The sequence below is a fragment of the Nipponia nippon genome, unplaced genomic scaffold (genome assembly GCF_047370975.1).
Source record: "Nipponia nippon isolate SJK-2023a ecotype South Korea unplaced genomic scaffold, ASM4737097v1 scaffold_8, whole genome shotgun sequence".
Lineage (NCBI taxonomy): Eukaryota > Metazoa > Chordata > Aves > Pelecaniformes > Threskiornithidae > Nipponia > Nipponia nippon.
The window spans coordinates 8026175-8046335 of NW_028262402.1; the positions used below are offsets into that span (position 1 = coordinate 8026175).

Here is a 20161-nt window from a genome sequence, read left to right on the forward strand (position 1 = left end):
CCATGTGTCTCTTCCAGTTTGTTTGTTTTGTTTTCTCCTGCCCCCATATTGCTCTTTCTTAAATACGTTTGAGCAGTGGTGCCATGTGTTCCCCTGACTGGCTGCAATTTTGGTGTGTGATGGACTGCTTTTGTTCATTTCTGAGCTGGCTGGATGAAACTGTCAGAGCACAGGGCAGTTCCTGGCCCACCAGCAGCCCCCACTGCCTAAACCTTGACAGTGCTGATGAATACAGTCCTATAGTCTCCATTGCAGCCGTTATCACCAGCTGCCCCACAGCACACAGCTTCCAGCTTTCCTCCAAACGCCAGGGCTGGCACTAAGAAATCCTGTGTCACCACTTGTCCTCCTGTGGCCATGTGCTCTCCCTGCCAGTTTCTCATGACTGCAAGCCAAGCTGTTCCCAGTAGGAAGAAAGACTTCAGAGCTGTTTAAGTCAAGGTCCAAGAGCACCAGCCAACTGCTCCTCTGCACCTCCCAGCCAAGCTTCCCTGCCACCCCACTCTGCCTGCACCCCCTTTCTTCCCTGGCACCTCAAGGAGCCTCCCAGGCAGGTGAGGAGAAAGCAGCTCATTGTGGGACCTGAGTGGTCAAGGTGCGAGCCCCATGCCACCTAGCTGCATCGATGGCACACACGGATGAGGCAGGTGGAGCAGCCTGCTCCTGTCAGCATTGTTGGAAGTCCCAGAAGGGTAGGTATGTGGTAGGGAAAAGGGGACAGGGGCCAAAGTGACATAAATGAACAGTGATGTGGCCTTGCCACATTCCTGTTGTGCGATGCTTCACAGAGCACAAAAAGAGCTGTCATCTCTGCCTCCCCTGGCCCAGAGGGGCAGGGCCTCCTCCAGAACTGGGTCTGAGGGATGGACCCGACTCCTTGACCAAACTAGTGGCAGTGTGGTTCAGGCTCCAAAGGCAGTAAAGGCTGAGGCTGTAACCAGGCCAAGAACTTCTCTAGTTCCAATCTGTTCTCTGAAAGCCCATGTAGGAACACGGTGACATGGTGAGCATTGATGCATGTGAGCCTGGAAACTGGAACACTGACCATGTGATTAACACAAGAACAGCAGGTGGTTCTTCCAAGACTCATTTGTCAAGAAACAAAGGAAGTTGTGGGTACAAGGAGTCTCATGCTTACCTTTTCCATTGCATGTAATTTGACTGTGAGCCAACCACTTTATTCCATAAATATGACAGCCTAAGTGAGCCTTCTTTGAGCTCTCTCTGCTAAGCAGCGGGCTGCATGGCGGTGATCTCCCCTTCAGCTGGGACGCCTCCCAGGGTTACCTCTCGAGGCTGAGGGACCCCTTACCAACTGCAGATCTTTGGTAAGTGACCGATATCGTGCATAACCTTGTATTATAGTGCACTAAGATTTTGCATTGGTAACTTTGAATCATTATTATAGCCTCTGTGCAGTAAGAGAGTGAACCTTGTCATCTGTTAAGTCTCACTTTTACAACATCTTACTTCAATAGAACCACTGTTGCTGCTACCTTTGGTGGTGGTTCTTTAAGTGGTCAAAATCTCCCCTGTGACAGAGGGACAGTGGGTTCTGGTCTTTTGGGGGCCATTGTCTGTCATTCTTTGTGGTGGGATGTTCTCTGAGACAAGGACCTGAGCGGGGATGGTGGGGTGACCTTGGCCAGCTGCAGGATGCCCATCCTGATGCCCTCCCACTCCTCAACAGGACGCAGGGAGAAATCGAGGTGAAAAAGCTTCTGGGTTGAGATAAAGGCAGGGAGATCACTTACCAGTTACCATCATGGGCAAAATAGACTTGACTTGGGGAAATTAATTTGATTTACTGCTAATTAAAACAGACTTGGATAGTGAGAAACAAAACAAAACATTAAAACACCGTCTTCCCCCCACCTTCCCTCTTTCTGAGGCTGATCTTCACTCCCAACTCTTCTACCTCCTCCCCTGGAGCAGCCCAGCGGGAAGGAGGAATGGGGGTTGAGGTCAGTCCATAACCGCTCCTCCCCGCCGCTCCTTCCTCCTCAGGCTGCTCCCCTGCCCCAGCGTGGGCTCCCTCCCACAGGCCGCCGTTCCGCCCGGGGACACCCACCTGCTCCACCGCGGTCCCCGGGGGCTGCGGGGGCGTCCCTGCGCCGGCGCCCGCCGCGCCTCCTCCCCCGCCCGCCTCACCGGCCGCGGTGCTCGCCCTGCTGTTCCTCACTTTGTGGGGTTTTTTTCCCCGTCACTCCTCCGCTCGCCTGGCCTTTTTGCCCTTTCCTAAGCAGGCTTTCCCAGAGGTGCCGCCAGCGGGGCCGAGAGGCTCAGCCGCCTCCTGCAGCTGACTGGAGCCGCCGCCAGCGGCAGGGGCCTGCCCGGGGGCACCGCCCGCAGAGCTCCCCACAGCGCGGCCGGCGCCCGGAGGTAGCCGGTACAGAGCGGGAGGGCACGCTTGAAGAGGGGACGTTGTGGGAGAACCTGCTTGCGGCAGCAGGGACAGAGAGGGAGGAACAGCGAGTGTGAGGGGAGGGGGGTGAGCAGCCACCCACGACTGGACGAGGAGGAGCGAGGAGACGGGGACCGCGCCCGTGGGACGCCCGGCTCCCGGCGGTAACCCCGAGCTGTTGAGGGTGTGGGGAGGCGGGACCAGACCCCGCTGCCGAGGCAGCCCTCCTGAAACCGGTCAAGAAAAAGATAACGCCACATCCCTGGCTTCGGGCTCGGTATCGGAGCGCGGGATAGGAGGAAGCGGCCGCTTTTGCTGCCTCTCTTCGGCCTGTCTGGCAGAGGCGGCGCTAAAGGCAGGCATGAGGTGGTCTGCCAGCAGCCGGAGCGCAGCCGAGGCTTGCCCCTGCCGGGGCGGTCGCCAGGCAGGATTTACAGCCTTCTCTGGAGAAAGGTGTTTGTTCTCCCCTTGTGCCTCACACAAGCCTTTCACAGCCTCTTCTCCTTAGCATCTCGGCCGCTAAAATGATTTCTGTGCCTTTCATGTGCTTTCTCCCTGTCAGTCCCCCCCCCGTCCCCGCCCAACAATGACTGTTGCTGATTTGAACATCCAGAAAGGAGAAAACAAGAGGCAGGAACACCTGATAAACCTGGCAGTTTAGAAAAAATGGGGCGGGGGGAGGAGGAGGAGGGAGAAATGAATTATGAAATGGGAGGAACACCACTAAGACCTCACTCTGTGAAATCATAGAGCCCCAAGGAACTGTTTCCTAATGGGATAAGAACATTACAGATTAATTTTTAGCACTGAAAAATTGGTTTTTTTTCTCTTCAGCTGCCCCATTTGCACTGCCTACAGCATGCCACTGAGCATACTGCGCAGCAGAGTGCACTAAGGTGTACAAGGAGCAATCAGCTTGACATTGGATAATGGCCAGGAAGCTTGAAAGAAATTTAACGAATCTGTAACCATTTCTCTGCTTTTCTTTCTCCCCTTCCCGCCCCTACAAATAGTAGGGACGTTTGTATCATATCTCCTGAGGCATACTTACAGTCACATGCTCATGGTGGGGAAGACTTGTCCCTCTAGGAACCATTAGGAATTTTACCACCAGAATCAATGTCTCTAAATGTCACCTAAGATTTTGATCTACATGTACACCCTCACTTACTTGTAGCCTAACACCCACTCAGTAAAAACTATTCTGAGTAGATCATAGGCTGCACGTTATCACGTATGCCATGATAAACAAATCTCATAACTCATGCACAAACAATTCAGAAAAAGGTCAGATACACGTGTATAAGTATTAGCAAAATGGAAGAAAAGGAGATATTAAGCATGAGGTGGTTTAATTATAAATTTTGTGTTTACAGAGTTAATAATTCCTGTTTTCTCCATTATGTAGAATATGGAGAAATCAGAAGAACATTGGAAAAAAATATAGGAGAATAAAACAGGTTGTAAGTTTTTGTTTGTGGCTTGCTGTTGTATGAGTACCTTGGAGGTTGTGAGGTTTTTTCCCCTTGAGAGATTGCTGTTTTATTTTTCATGACAAGGAAAACAGTCTGTGGAACAAAATGAAGGTATGTGTAGGAGCATTTAAATCACCTAGCTAAGGTCTGCTGCTAGAACGTAACATCAGCTTTTGGTTTTAAAAGTGTTTGCAGGGAAAGAATATAGTATGCTAAATAATAAATTTACTTGCCCTCAGACTGGATTGTGAAATACCTCAGAGAATGGATGGATACAGCTGATGAAGATAAAAAGACACGCTGGACTATTTGTGTAAGCACAACTGGAGAATTTATAGAACTTGACAGTTTTGGATGTTTATTAGGATTTAGCTGTGTTCTAGGGAAGAGTAATGAAAGCTGTAAGTGATTGCAGCATGGTGGAAATTGGTACCTGGAAGTATCAGGAGTCGTCTGAGTTGTTTCCACTAGTGCAACAAACAATCCTGAAAGGCAGCAAGCTGAACCATGAGGTTGCATTGTTGCTTTAGCTGTTGAAGAGCATATTTGTTTGATGACTTTTGGCTGTTGGAGATGGTGAACAGAATCCAGAACGTTTTCTCTAAAGTGGTAAAATATTCCTTTACTACATCCATGTCCTAAAAACCTCCATTTTTGTAAAACACTTATTACAGTTTTTTTGTTTATTTACCTTTAAAAAAAAAAAAGCTCTAGGAAATACATTTGCTCTGTGAACATACCACGGATGCAAGTAATAAATGAGGACTCTGATCCCAGTTTATATAATTTCTCTAGTTCCACTCTTCGTGCTAAGTACTATTTAAAAACCATAATTAATGAGACAGAAAGTGTGAGGTCCTTTAAGACAGTTACCTGGCACTGTCTTCAGCCTGCTTCTCTGGGGAGCACTATTTTGATTATTTGTCTTCTGTTTCAGTCACTCTGGGGCTGATGTCATACTTCCACTATCAGAGGAATTGTGCAGCAGTAAATCTACACTGTGCCAGCCTCTTCCTTTGGTAAGTTCAATTTAAAATTCTGGAGAACCTCCTTCCTCTCTTGCTGTCTGCTCTGAACTGAATTAATCCCTTCAGAACTGCAGGTTTTCAAAGGTAAGTCTGGCAGATCTCTTCTGCCTATTGCATGACAACCAGAATATGCACATGATTTTGTAATTATCTCTTAGAGTTCAGCTAAAGGATCCCTCACTTCCAGATACAGCAGAAAGGCTCTGGGTTTGGGGAGGAAAACTCATGAGGATTTGTTTTATTTTACTGGGAGCGGGTGGGATTTGCTCCTCCAGACTCCTCTCACAGAATGGGCCATTGCTTTGTGACCATGTGTATCAGTTTTCCGAGAAACCAGATGAGTTACGAGAGACAAGACCTATTTCTTCATCTGGTCTGTGTTTCCCATCTGGCTTCAAGGCCATCTTCTGAACACACGCACGCACGCACACACACACGTTTGGGGCTATGAGAGAAGGCATGGAGTAGTTGGTAAGTGGCCTTCCCACATCTTTACAGCTCAGTCCATAGTTGATCCTGAGGAAGATTATTTTATTCTCATTCTTAATTTGGCTGGCACCGGATGTCCTATAGAGATTTCAAGATGCATATTTGAATGTGCCACAAACCTGACTGCTGGTTTCTGAGCCCGCAGACATCTCTGCAGAACTAGGCTATGAGGAAGATGGGACTATTGCATTGGGGCAGTCTAATCCATGTGGGCACAGGGGGATTAAAGCCATGGGGACAGCATCTTGTCTTGCCCTGGTGAAGGTGATGAACATGCTGACAGGTCTCAACCAGAAAGTCTCCAATGGCATGAACAAATAGACCTTGAAAACAATGTGCGTTTGCTCTGACAAGCCATGCAGAGATACTAGCTTTAGGCTCCTGAGGTCAAGCAGCCTGAAGTGTCTGGAACGCTGGTCACCACATTTCACACCAGCTGAAATATTTAGCAGTGCTCTACAAGGATCATAAATAGGAATATTAAATTCTTGAAAGAGCAGATACAGGAAAATATTTCTCTTATGAAAGCCATAAACAAATGCAGTTCCTTCCAAATCCCAACATTTTCTGAAACTGTTTTCTGAGCAGAAACATCTGTGTCTTGGATAAGACCAAGTCTCTTTTAATATAACACAGCCTCTGATTTTCTTCCTCCCCTAATCTGCGTCTAGCCTTGTCAGCTGTGTCAAGGGTCTGAAATTGCCAGTTCTCAGCCATATGCTACGGGCCCAATGGGATGTTGAGATGTGGATGATCACCTCCAGGAAGTACTTGCTGTATTCAGAAGGCGGGGAGAACACAGGTTTTGGTGGAGGAAGAGTGCAATTGATGGTTGTCCTCAGAATTGAAATTTTTGTGGGAGGTTCAGTGCATCACCCCTGGATTATCACTACAGCCAGACCAAAACCAGTAGATGAAGAAACTCTGCTGCAGGACCAAGAATACTTTCCTTTGGGTAATTAGGTTCTACAGACTTGAGAGTGGATGTCTGAGTCTCACAGTCTCCCTTGTTCCCCTATCCCCCTTCAGAACATGCTGTGGAGGATAATCAGTTTTGTGAGTCTCACCAGTTTCTGCATCTTGCAGAGTTGCCTAGTCACACTCTGCCTCACTTTTGAGTATCTTTCCTGGAGATTAAAATTTAAGAGTTTATCTTTACAATATATATGGAGACAGAAATGTGCTACATTTTCTGTGCAGGCTGTTTTCACTGAGATGCAAGGGCATTTGAAACATGTTTGGAACAAGATGCTTGTTCCTTTTCTGCCAGTATTTAAGAAGTGGCTTCTGTTTTTGGGTGTTTGGCTCCAGATAACTACTAGGACCTAGTTTCCAAAGGAGTCAAATATTTACACCACCAGAGGCCACACGGGAATTCTGCTACACTGGTAGCTGCTGATGGCTGTTCTGCCCCTGAACCCTGCACACTGTAATAAAACAGGCACAGATGATGGTCATGCATACTCACAAAATGCTTTAACAATACTGGATGCATGGTTGGATACAAGAGGAGATGTAGGAAGCAAATCCTTATTGGGACTCCAGCCTGAGTGCAGATGAAGAGCAATACTCACTTTCTCTGGAGAAGTGGCCTTCATTCTTGTTTTATTTGTGGGTCCCTAGCAAATTTCCAGTAGGAAAGCAGGCTCCCCCATACAGCAAATATTAATTGCCTGGTAGTAGCTTTCCTTTTCTAATCCTAAAATGATGCTCAAGTCCCAGGGCTGAAACTGTTGCTGCAGAGCATCCCGTTGTGAACAGTGTCACAATCTCAGTCATTCTTCAGGGCACTGAAGAGGAAAAAGGGAAACCCTCTCCAAAATAGGCTGAAGGCTATTCTTTTCACCTCTCAAAAATGAGTCCCCTCCTGTTAATACAAGATCTCTTCCTTCTCATTGCTACTCCCACTTGGACTGTCACCCGGCAGGGAGGGGCTGCAACAGGGGGAACTGAAGGCCTGGACTCCTCTCCTGCTTCTCTCAGAGAGGTGCTGGCCCCTTGGCAGTGGTGAAATGAAGATCTTCTCTGGGACAGGGTTTGGGGAACAATCCTAAAGTGCAGGGTAACCTGGCAGAGACCACTGCACTACCTTTCAGAGGCAATGGGAGAGTGGGCAGCACCTGGGGAAGGGCTGGAAGAGCTCCAGAAAAGCTTCAATATTTCTGGTGGTGTTTGGGGTTAAAGTCTGAGGCACTGGGACTGCATATATTGCATGAAAAGTTTTAATTGAGTAGCTTCAAAAGGTGGGTAAGAAGAAGTAGCTAACATCCGTCCTGAACAGTTGCAACCACCATTACTGTGTGATGGGGGAGGGGTGATGGATGGCATTTGTAGGACAGACCCATCGTCCTCCCTGAGTGCTTCGTTAGCAGAGCGAGTCATGCACTTCTTTTCTATTGAACCTAAAAGTTACACATGCCATTTATACAGAGAATCTTTTGCAAAGCTAAGGACTGAGATTCAAAACTTTACTTTTAGTCCATTGGTTGAAGTCTTCAGGAAGAAAATTGTGAATCTGCAGGGAATAGGCTAGTTGCTATGGTCACAGCTCTGACACACGCTTTGGGTCTCTGTGAATAACGTCAGAGATGTCAGAGAATATGCCCAGGCCCCTCCTGCTCCCCCCACTCCACCCCAGCCGCGCTTTTCTGGAACCTTGCAAAAAGAGCCGCAGCTAGGACAACAGTGTCACCTGCTGGGAAGCGAAATGCCTGCTCCTGCGTGCTGTTGTCTCCATTTCCACTGCACACCGCCGACTGCTTTTGGTGTGTTCTGTGAGAATACTGCTTCTCACCTTCACGTGAAAGGCGACAATGCCGTGAAGCGGTGTCAGATTCAGAAATGACAGCATTTCTTTCAACTTCTGTGTTATTTAAACACTAAAGATTTTCCGAGGTTTGCCTAATGAATAATAGAGTGGCTTTGGTGATACAGCTTTTGTTTATGTTAAGTTATATTATTTTAATACAGTTTTAAAATCGAGGATGATACTAAGCCACATTTTGTTCTGCATTTGCTGTTGTTGAAGAATACATAAAAACCTGGTATGGATATCACCTGCTTACCTTAAAATCTTCACTTAAAAGTCTGTGGTTCTCACACTTCTTTATATGTCTAACACATATGTATGTATGTATTTCACAAGAGTGGTCAAATGAGTGATCACGCGGAAGAAAACTGCAAGAAAAGCAATTCTGCCCAGGAAACATCTGCAGAAGGAAATGTCTCTCCTGCTAAGGACTGCTCAATAACACAAAAACAACTGGTATGACTTCTCCAGTACTATTTTATTATCAAGATACTTACCATTGCCTTCAATTTCTTCCATAATTACAGAAATAAAAAGCTGGAGTCAATAGGGAAATATCAGAAATAACAACAGTGAAATGAGTCAAGTTTGCAGTGCAGTGATTTAGAGGGCTAAGAGCACTTCTGAGCTCAAATGAAATAGTAAGTGGAGGACAGTACTCTTAGAGGGAGGACGATCTCCATAGCTTATTTGTTTCCAACTTGAAATTGCGTAATTTATGATCATGGACAATTATGATGCTGAAGCTTATTTTCTGCACTACCCCAGATGCAAAAGCAGAAATGTCTGAATAACACAGATGCATGAGATTGCCTTATAGGTTTTCAGGAGGATGCTACTGAAGATTCACAGCGTCTATTGCCTTGTAAATAAGTGCACTCAAGCGCACAGATATTTCTAAATCACTGTATCAGCAGATCGCACTGAACTGCCACTGCTTTCCCCATGAGAAGCACTGAAGGCACTCACTTGTTTGTGAAAAATCACTGTGGACTCTGAAAGGGATGACACCCTCCAGGAAAGCTGAGGGGTGGCGAATCAGCTCCATTTACCTAACAGGAGAAAAGATAATTTTGTGTAGACATTTGTGCCTTTGCATAATGAATGACAAGTGTATGTTCAATGTCCACAGTCATTGTCCAAAGAGAAATTGTTTGACACAATACCCATGTTTGTTTGCAATGACTTTAGACATGACTGTCAACGTACATGGGGTATGTGGAATGGCAATATGCAGAGCTGATGTTTTAACCTCCAAAACTATTCAGCAGTTTTAGCTAATTGCAAACATGAATTCCATAAAATAGGCAAGAAAATGCTCCCTCCTCTTTCTTAAAAACTGTGCTCAGTTTAGCTTCTTTATTTTTGTCTGTGCTTTTTTCATACTCCTTACTTGTGCAAATGCTTCCTTCCTGCACTAGTTGCTCCTCCAGACATTTCTCTTGCCCCTATATTGTTTGAACAAAGAACCCATCTGAGGTTTCCTTGGACAAGGAACCCATCTAGGCATCTGAGGGAACAGTGTAGATAAGGGCAAATACAGCTGACATGCTTATAATCATAGTACTTGTTTTTACATTATGGATAAAGTTGAAGAAAAAAATACATGATTCTGCCTCCCACAAGATAACTTTCAAACTCCATGACACTGTACCGGAGTCATGGTTGTTTTCTCTCCTGTCAGGATGCACAGTCAGTCCTCAATTAGCAGACAAGCAAACATTTAAAATGATGTGATCTTAATTTAGGTTGAGTTTTGCTTCATTTTCCTACCTGTGTTAAGTTATCAAGAATATTAATTTTAATGTCATTTGAAAGCCAGTGAGGACATTTGGCAGCAAATAAATATTTGTTCCAATTGTACTAATTATAAACTTTATGTTGTTTATTTATAGCAACAACTCGAGAAACAATTAAAATACTTAGCCTTTCAAAATCCAGGACCACAGGTAGCTGACTTCAATCCTGAAACTAGAGAGCAGAAAAAGAAAGCGCGCATGTCACAGACAAAACAAGATTTTTTTTATAAGCCCAAGTAAGATGTGCTAATTTATTACATATTTTACTTTAAAAAATGGCTGATATGCTGTTTACTGAATATAAATGAAATTAATAAAAGCATTACTATTTTGCAGAAATATTTCTTACTACACATGAAAGCTGTGCTGGGAAAACAAGCTTTTTCTGTGTGACTTAAGAGAACTTTGATTTACTTCTTTGGCACACTTTCATTTTTAATAACAGTGGCTGTTATAATTAGGATAAAATGCTGGTATTTCGTTATGCTGTGAGGTTGTTCAAGAGGAAATATTTGTTCCTGGACAGATGTTTTCCACATTTATTTGGTTTAGTCTTCCAGCATATTGAAGCGTCCTCTAAGAATCACTTTTTCTTCTCTTTTGCAGAATTACAAAGAAGTATGACAAACATGGCAGGCTGCTTTGTAATAACATCGATTTGTGTGATTGCCTGGAAAAGAACTGCCTGGGTTGCTTCTATCCTTGCCCCAAATGCAATTCAAACAAATGTGGACCAGAATGTCGCTGCAATAGGAAATGGGTTTATGATACAATTGAGACTGAAGCTGGGAATGTGATCAGTGTGTTGCCATTTTTTGTCCCTGACTGATTTTGTCCTGGAAGTTTTTGCGCCTAAGCAAAGTTCTTCCTTCTTCACATTTTATTAAAGTAAATCCTGGTTTTATGAATTGTCTTTAGCGAAGTGCCTGGCAGCGGTGCTTCTGCTTCTTTATTACTGCCTACCTAGCAGACTTTAACCTTCCTCATTACGTAAAAGTATGTATTTCATTCTTCCTCATCCTTGCGAGCTTTACTGAGGCATCTAGTCAGTCCTCTCTAAATCTTGACTTTCTAAAACTGAAGGTGTCTGGACTGCTGTGGGAAGAAAATTTTCTTACCCTGGGAAGCTGAACCACATTACTTGTAATGCACTTTTGTCTCGCTGATTTCTCTGCTTGTTCATTTACTCAGATGTGTGACACAGCTTGCTCTTCTGTGAATGCTTGTCCAAGTGTCTTTTCCTTCTGATGCATTCATGTCTTGTATAGATAAGGCAGGAGTCATTTGAGATAACACTGTTCTTTGAAACTAGGTCACCACTTTCCGTGTCCCTCTGTATATAAAGCAGAGGAGAGTGGAAATGACTCCACAATTCTTTCTTGCTGCCCAGGCTGAAACCTGAACCAACACGTTCAGTCAGCATTTTTTTTTTTTACAGCATATGGCGCACTCAGCCTTGATCAGTCATTAATTATATAGCTAGAGGAAAATGGATTGGATATTTTTGCCTCTGGACAGAAAAGTCTCTTCAGTTCCAGGAGTTTCCTTTTCATGCAAGGCATGACAGATTTCAAATACCATAACTTACACCCCGTCTTCTTATGAGGTAGGTGTTCTCATTCATGATGGGCACTCACAGCCTTTTTGAGGAGTGAGGGTCTCTCTGCATCCTGAAGGGGGGAAGGCTGCAGACTGCCGCAGGCAATCTCCAGGAGCATGCTGCTAGTGGTGGAATCATTCTGTGGGCCCAGTGCTTGTTGTTTTTGAGAAGACTCCCCTAACTTTGAATGTGGCACCACTCTTTTCCCCTACAAGAGGCCATTCTCTGTGGACAAAGATCTCCTGCTTCCAAGGCGGAGCTATCTCCCAGTAGAAGAAACTTCCTGGAACAGAGCCCAGGAATGCCTTAACACTGCAATCTCCTTCTGACTTGACACCTCAGAAAGATTCATTGCTTGTCTCAACTAATGACACCTCAGTACTTACGCTTGTAGCATAAAAACACCCACTACCAAAAAACTTCATAGGAATATTTGCTATGGTAGTTAAAACACTCTCTGTTTGGCACTCGGATCTGGTGCTGTTCTCTCATATATCCCTCACTGGTCCGAAAGTATCCTTTGACTTGTCCACAGAGCCCACATAATCTCTGAGCTGTATTCCTTAAGGTAGGTGGCAATCCTGCCAATGTAGTCAGGGATTGGTTTCTTGTTCCAGGTGTGCCACAGACTCATTCTGGACTTGATTGAATAAGCAGCTCTTCAAGAAGATAAAGTTGATTTACATGGACAGGAAGATGGCAGCCTTCCTTTGCAATAACCTCAAGATCTGAAATGGACAGGTTTGAATTAGCTTCACTTTCTTTCCACTTAAAGGCAAAAACCTGAATAGTTTCTCAAGTGGATTCCTGTGGTAAGGCTACGTGTTAAATTTTTTGAGTTATGTGATTAAACCCAGATTGGTGTAAAACTTTAGAATCCCGTTATTGAACTCATTGGCATTACTTCGTGGTTCTTAACATACACTGTGCGTCTGTCACAATCATAGCTAAATGCAAAGTATAAGAGAACTCCTTCACAAACACATTTAGTGCAACCTTGGAAATATAGCACAAAACCTGAAAAAACAGAAGTGAGAGCCAAGATCAGAATAATGAAATAAGAGGATGTTGCAGAGGCAGTTCTGCTGTGGTTTGAGAATGACTCTTTGTCATTGCAATGATCCTGTGAGCTTCTCCCCCAAGTCCAAATTAGCAGCTGACAGTGCACACGTATAATCCCTATTAGGGCAGTTGTACATGGCGGGGTGGGGGGGAGGCGGGAAGAAAGAAAAAGACCAGTGTCATACATATGTTTATACTGATTGTGTAACTTAGTGGTAGATACGGGTATATAAAAATAACAACAGAGTGCCCATATCTGATAGCTTTTGTTAGGCAATTACATAATGCCACACTGCATGACATTGTGGTTTTAAATAAAATCCCCTACCAGAAAAGACGGAGAACATTTCTCAGTCTGTTATGAAATTGGCCACACTCCAGACGACACTAGATCATCTTTTTACCTTATGTCAGTCTAAACAGAGCATGCTTTTCCCTATGGCATGTTTGCTTTAGAAAGCTAATGTTTAAAATAAGGGGAAGCAGATCAATGAACTGTTCCATAAGGTCTGTTGGTCCTTCTCTCTCTCCCCTCTCCACCCCCTGCCCCAGATTATGCAGGTTAAACAGTTTGTCACACTGTCAGTTGACTTTGCCTGTCTTTTCCTCATCCACGTGGCTGCTTTGTTGATGGCTACCTGTGGTCCCACGGTGGCTTAAGGAAAGATGAAAGCACAGGTGCATATTAAACTATAGCATAGCTAAGATACCATCTCTCAGCCTCTTGCCCAAAAATTGATTCAGTTTTTTTAATTTGCATTCATTGTGCCTTCCACTGTATTTCCCTTGGTTACAATCCATACCTGTCTGGAATGAGATATTCACCCTGTGCTTTCTTAGATGTTATTACTACAAAGAAGTCAATCTCATGGAAATGAATACTGTGCTCCCGATTGTTTTTGTGTAGGTAAAGATGGTTCTTTCTGTACTAATCTCCTATGTGCTTGGGCACTGTCTTATTGGGATCCTCTTGATTCCAAAGACCCCACTGTGCATCTCCTGCCATTTAAAAACTTGAAAACTCAGAAAACAAAATATGAGCTATGCACAGCATCTTGTTGTTTGCCTTCATTGCACTTCATTAGACTTTAAGCCAGAAAGTTAGCCACTGAAGACACTTGTTAAATAACAATTTATTGATACGTCTCACTATCAGAAGTTGTCACAGCTGAGGAAAAAAACACAGCAGCTGTCCTTGCATATTGCATGCGATACTTAGAGCTGCTCCTAAAAGAATGGCTGATTTAAAAGAAATATTAATAAAATTATTATCATGTGGCTCGGAAGAGGCCACAATGAAAGCAAAGGCCATTAAATATTACAACTTTTAAGATGTGAAGGTGTACTAAAGACAAAGAACACCTGAGGCTTTATCAGACGAGTTGAGAGATGGGAGTTTTCAATAAGAAGGCAGACCAAATCTGTATTGGGGCACGAGGCTGACTAGCTAGTCAACTGTAGCAAGGCCATGACTCCCATGTCTGCTTTCCATGCTAATAAATGGCCAAAATTATGCTGACTTTTCTCTTACTCAGTGTTTGCAAATCCTTCATGCAAAGTTCCACAATGAAAACTTAGAATTATTTACATAAGTCCTTTTAGGTCAAGGCTCCATGATTACTAATCTACAGTTACATACATAACATAGCACCTCTGAAACACAGACTAGGAATACAGTAGATTATAGCACTGTAAAACAACAGGCAGAAAATAGAGATCTTATTTTCCCAAAGTAAGCTCCCAAATTTTGTATGAAAAGTGCTACGGCGTTCCTGTCCACATGGAGACTTAATGTCAGGTAGCTACAGTAAACAGCATGGTATTCAGTTTACCTATAGTGCTTTAAAAATGATGAGGGACAGTCAGCCCTGGGAGAAGTCAGGTCTGTTATTCCAGAAAGTCTAGCTATTTCAATCACAACTTGAGACCACTAAACTGTTCCTCCTGGCTTAAAATGAACCTCTGCGTATGGTGAGGTGCTATTCAATCCCACCGCATCACTTAGAGAATAATAAGTCCATACTGTACTAGTATGTGCCAGCATCTGTCAAGGTAAGAACTCTACAGTTAATATTTGCCAGCCTCTGCGATTCATATAAACACAGAAAGGGATTAAAAAAAAGAAAAATAATACACTTTGAACTCTTTTCCAGCCACTTTTCATGATCCTTTTAACACCTCCTATAAGAGCACAACTGAACTTTCTCTATATGCATCCACACCAGAGTAGAATACATATTTGATTCACTTCAGTGGGAAAACCAGAAGAGCTTGACTAAAGAAATATAGACTGATACTTTCTGGATAAATATTTAACTATGCCTTAGATAAATATTTGCACCAAAAGCATTACAGTTGCTGCAGCTCTACTGGGTTTCTTAGCTAGTGATAGCAATACTGAGTGTAGCTTCTCCTTGACACATTGTTCATGATCTTAAAACATTTTAAAACAAATTACGCATGTTTCAATAGACTACTTTGTTTGACCCCATTCTATTTGGAAAACAGATATATCAAGTCTGAGCTAACTGCAACTTTGAACATTAGTTAGAACATGATACTTGCATTTCATTAACCCTAATTTGTAATCTTGGCATGAACCATAGGAAGACTTCCTGGCCTATCATTTGCAGACGATAATGCATCTTTTCTCCATTGGCCTGGCCCTGCAAAGTACTGACCTGCATCCACTCAGGCGCAAATGTATGAATGCTGGTCCCTTACAGGATCATATCTGTTTGTGTTTTAATGGAATAAATTAAGGCCTGTTGTCCATAGCTGAGTGTCCTGGATGCTCACAGATGCCTTTGATTAAAGGAGTAGGCTATGCAGCCCTGATTTCCATTGTGCAGCACTGTGTCACCCAAGTAATCTGACTTCCTTCACATGACTAGCCATAATAGTGAATGCTCACATAGAAGCACAGAAATAGCAAACAATAAACCAGCATACAGAGCCAATAAACTAAGAGTCCCCTGCCCTTATTCATAGACCCCTGCCCTTACTCTTTCCAAGCAGAATCGAAGTAGTCCTCGTGATTTTAATGAGATTACTCATTCAGTGCAATGCAAATAATGACACAGAAAGAATGGCAGATTGTTTCATAATGATAACAGTCACAGACAGCAACAGAGGAGTATTTGTTTCCGATAGACATAATTTAACTGAAACACTTAGAACACAATTTACAAAAAGCCATTATTTTTTCAACAAGATTTCAAAAGTTGAGCTATTTAATACTAGGTAAAAGGCACAATTCAATGTGTGCCACACAAATTTAAAGTTTGCTAACTTCAATTGCTTAAGGCATTTGCAAGTTGGAAGTGAAAATTTATGTGAAACATTATTGGTTTATTTTCATTGAGTTGTAGGACAATTATTTAGTCAATAAATAGTGTCAGGGATATTGTACAAATCAGATCTTGAATGAGTTCAACATGTTCTTTTTTGTCTACCTTCAGAAGTAAAGAAAAATAATAGAGATGAAGATGACAGAAAAAGGAAAGTCTTGAGTGTAGACAGAATGGCATTGCAAGTAAGCAGCTATGGAATAAAAAGTTGATCAAAAGGAGCCAAGAAAAAAAGAGAAAATAATACACTCAAAGAAAACAGGTCCTGGTAGGATCTTGAGAGCCTGTAGTCCTCAATGCTGGATCAGCTTTACTCACTTTCTACACATTTACTACCTATTTTTCATGACAGATATTTGTCTCTTTGTGCTTTAAAACCTCTAACGAAAGAGATTCTTCAACTTTCTCATGCAATTTATTACAGTGCTTAACTAACCTTGTGTAGAAAGTATTCGGTAATTCCTAACTTTACATCCTTTTCATGCTCTACATCATCAGTTTCACCTGATAACCACACAAGTATTTTAAAAAGCAGAGCCTAAATGAATTCTAACTGAAGGGCTGGGTGATGAGAAAAGTCTGTAAAACAAACCATAATCAAATAACATGAAGGCTTGTTTGGACTTTGTGAAAGAACGGAATATATAGGTCAATGTTTGGAAATGCAAAGTAGGGGAGACTGAGCTTTTCAAGACTGTTGTAAGGCAGTAAGATTCCTAACCTTCATTAGCAGCTAAATGCTCTGAAATCTCAGTCACTGATGCCTAAGATTTTGTCATAGGATGTGAGCAGATTAATCCAAAAGCCCAGACAACATCCATTTGCCTGTCTAAGTGGAATATTTTGAGTCAAAATATGGGTAACAATTTGATTCAAAATATGTCTTAACTAGAGGCGTAGTTAAGACAACTGATAAAATACAGTAAATTGTGTAATATCGTTAGTTCAGTGAAAAAAGCTATTCTTCACATTGGAAAAATGGATCATGGATGCAAGTACAAAACAATAATAAATGAATGGATGTATGAGAAGTCACAACTTTTTATAATTCTTTCTTAGGAACAGAGAAGGTATTTAGGAACAGAGAAGCCTTGGACACCATTTCCCACAGCATTCTTCTGGAGAAACTGGCTGCTTGTGGCTTGGATGGGCGTACTTTTTGCTGGGTAAAAAACTGGCTGGGTGGCTGGGCTCAAAGAGTTGTGGTGAATGGAGTTAAATCCAGTTGACAGCCGGTCACGAGTGGTGTTCCCTGGCACTTGGTACTGGGGCCAGTTCTGTTTGATATCTTTATCAGTGATCTGGGTGAGGGGATCGAGTGCACCCTCACTAAGTTTGCAGATGACACCAAGTCGGGCGGGAGTCTTGATCTGCTGGAGGGCAAGAAGGCCCTACAGAGGGACCTGGACACGTTGAATCGATGGGCTGGGGCCAACTGTATGAGGTTCAACAAGGCTCAGGGCCAGGTCCTGCACCTGGGTCACAGCAACCCCAGGCAACGCTACAGGCTTGGGGAGGAGTGGCTGGAGAGCTGCCTGGCAGAAAAGAACCTGGGGGTGCTGGTCAACAGCTGGCTGAACATGAGCCAGCAGTGTGCCCAGGTGGCGAAGAAGGCCAATGTATGGCTTGTATCAGAAACAGTATGGCCAGCAGGACCAGGGAAGTGATCATTCCTGTACTTGGCACTGGTGAGGCTGCACCTTGAATACTGTGTTCAGTTTTGGGCCCCTCACTACAAGAAGGACATTGAGGTGCTGAAGCGTGTCCAAAGAAGGGCAACAAAGCTGGTGAAGGATCTAGAGCACAAGTCTTACGAGGAGCGGCTGAGGGAGCTGGGATTGTTTAGCCTGGAGAAGAGGAGGCTGAGGGGGAGACCTTGTTGCTCTCTACAACTACCTGAAAGGAGGTTGTAGCTACGTGAGGCTCGGTCTCTTCTCCTAAGTAGCAAGTGATAGGATAAGAGGAAATGGCCTCAAGCTGCGCCAGGGGAAGTTTAGGTTGGATATTAGGAAAAACTTCTTCACCTAAAGGGTAGTCAGGCACTGGAACAGGTTGCCCAGGGAAGTGGTTGAGTCTCCATCCCTGGAGGTATTTAAAAGACGGGTAGATGTGGTGCTTGAGGACATGGTTTAGTGGTGGACTTGGCAGTGCTAGGTTAACAGTTGGACTTGATGATCTTAAAGGTCTTTTCCAACCAAAACAATTCTATGATTCTATGATTCTATAAATAGGAAAAAAATTATTTAATTGTGCACTTGACAGCACCGTGTCAGTTTAGCTTCCTTATTTATTATTTCCAGTCAGGAGCTCTCTTTCCTGTCTGTCTTCAGTGAGGCTTTGATCACAGAATAACACAGGGTGGAAGAGACCTCCAGAGGTCTCAAATCAAACCTCCTGTGTGAAGTAGGTCCAGCTGGAGCAGGTTGCTCAGGATCCTGTCCAGTTAAGTTTTTAATATTCATTGTTTTGACTATTCACTTTGAATATTCATTTGATGCAGCGAAGTGTGAAAGAAAACACTTTTAAATACATCCATATGACTATAAAACCAGAGAACTGGCAGTAAGCCTGAGTGGCGCATCCAATACCTATATCAGCTGGAACTTTTTAAAATAAGTAAGCAATTGTCTAGACTTCCAGTTGCCCTTGCTCATTTTGACTGAACAAACTTTATAAAATTCTACTCTCAGGGGAGATTTCCTAGAAGAAGAAGTTACATTATTTCAGCGTGGAGTGAAACACTTATTTTTCTTTTCCAGCCAAATAAATTTCTTGCAAGAATATTGTCTTTTCATGTTTTATAAGAGTACAGAAAACAGATCAAATAGTTGGATGTAATTCTATTTCACCAAAGAACAATAGCTTGAAAAATGTAGCTGCCTTTCATAACAGCGACCATGGGTCCAACTTCTGGTAAGAGGTATAGTACAAATGTTGTTAAAGTCTCAGCCAGGAATTCTCTGCCTTAAGCCTGTAATACGGCCAGGTTTGTCACTCTTTTTTTCCTGAAGTTTGTTCTTAAGGCCAAGTTTATTTAAACAGACATTATCTTTTCAAATGTCCTGGCTGAAATCCTGGCCCTGTTGAAATTAGTGACTAAATTCCCCTCACTTCAACAGAGGCAAGATTTCAGCATATATGTTTATAAAACATTTCTTTACGGTACCTCAAAGATTTCCAGCCTTTTCCCACCTGCCTCTTGAGCCTACCGTAATTTATTACCATACACCTAACCCTTCGGGCTACATCGTATAAACCTTTACAGCCACATTCAGAAGTCTCTGGAAGATTTTTAACAGTTTTAGTTGGCTTCCTAGGAAAACAAGGTTTACACAGTCATGCTGCCTGTTCCTCTGTTTGCTTGTCCCATTGTCTTTTAGCCTTTTTTTCAATTTCAGCCAAATCTGATGGAAACTTAGGAGGTCTCACAGACATTACATCCATTCAAGGTGATATCCATGGCATAGAAATACCCAATTCAGTGCCGCTTCCCTGTGAGCTCAAATGTTGATGCTTCTGTTCTTGCGGCTTGCCAACCAGCAGGCGCTTGGCCTGAAACACGGCACGGCGTGCTCCGTGCCGTACGCAGGGGAGTAACACGGCGCTTGGGGACGGGTTATTTGGGGAAGCGAGGAAGGCAGTGAGCGGCCATTAGTTCCACGGCCTCTGGAACAATTTGCTGGAATACTGCAGGCCTGACAATTTTATTGAAAGTTTGTGGTCTACTGACACGAGGTTCGCCGAGCCATGGCTTGGAGCTGGCTGTCCGCTGCCACGCGGGAACAAAAAGGCTCTGCGGGGCCTGGAGAGGCCGAGGAGTTTCACACAACCCACGCTTCAGAGGTTTGATTCAACTATAAGCCCCGACGACACATGACGGAGGGGGAAATACCGCCCCCGGTGCCCCCAGGACGTCTCTAAAGCTTTTAAATCCGAGGATTTCAACGACAACCTTTCCAACGGTTGCGGGGCTCTGGAAATCCGTGAGGGAGGCGCCGCCCGTTTGGTTCTCACCGCTCCCCCGAGCCCCGAAGGCCGCCGCGGTTTGCCCTGCTTTCACCCGGGACTGCGCGGCGGGACTCAGGGCCCTCAGCGAGGGGAGCCCCGGCGGCCACGCCGGCGCGAAGCGGCGGCGCTTGGGCCCG

General features: G+C 43.9%; 1 protein-coding gene across 2 annotated transcripts; it reads left to right on the plus strand.

Moving 5' to 3' along the window:
* Positions 1–1232: 1232 nt before the first annotated feature.
* On the plus strand, positions 1233–12455 carry ARL14EPL (ARF like GTPase 14 effector protein like). 2 transcript variants are annotated; one of them, XM_087742459.1, is made up of 8 exons: positions 1233–1328; positions 4119–4192; positions 4817–4898; positions 8542–8661; positions 10101–10240; positions 10611–10892; positions 11443–11610; positions 12222–12455. In XM_087742459.1, exons 2-6 carry the CDS (start codon positions 4161–4163, stop codon positions 10831–10833), a joined length of 597 nt encoding a protein of 198 aa, XP_087598585.1. In that variant the 5' UTR covers positions 1233–1328; positions 4119–4160; the 3' UTR covers positions 10834–10892; positions 11443–11610; positions 12222–12455. The 2 variants fall into 2 exon arrangements, with proteins under 2 accessions (XP_087598585.1, XP_087598586.1); XM_087742460.1 differs by lacking the exon at positions 8542–8661.
* Positions 12456–20161: the final 7706 nt, after the last annotated feature.

Excerpts from the sequence above, each read along its gene's own strand:
- ARL14EPL (XM_087742459.1), top strand. The coding sequence starts at position 4,161 with ATGAAGATAAAAAGACACGCTGGACTATTTGT. Across the intron at positions 4,193-4,816 it reads AGACACGCTGGACTATTTGT|TCACTCTGGGGCTGATGTCA; the intron begins GTAAGCACAACT and ends CTTCTGTTTCAG. Across the intron at positions 10,241-10,610 it reads GATTTTTTTTATAAGCCCAA|AATTACAAAGAAGTATGACA; the intron begins GTAAGATGTGCT and ends TCTCTTTTGCAG.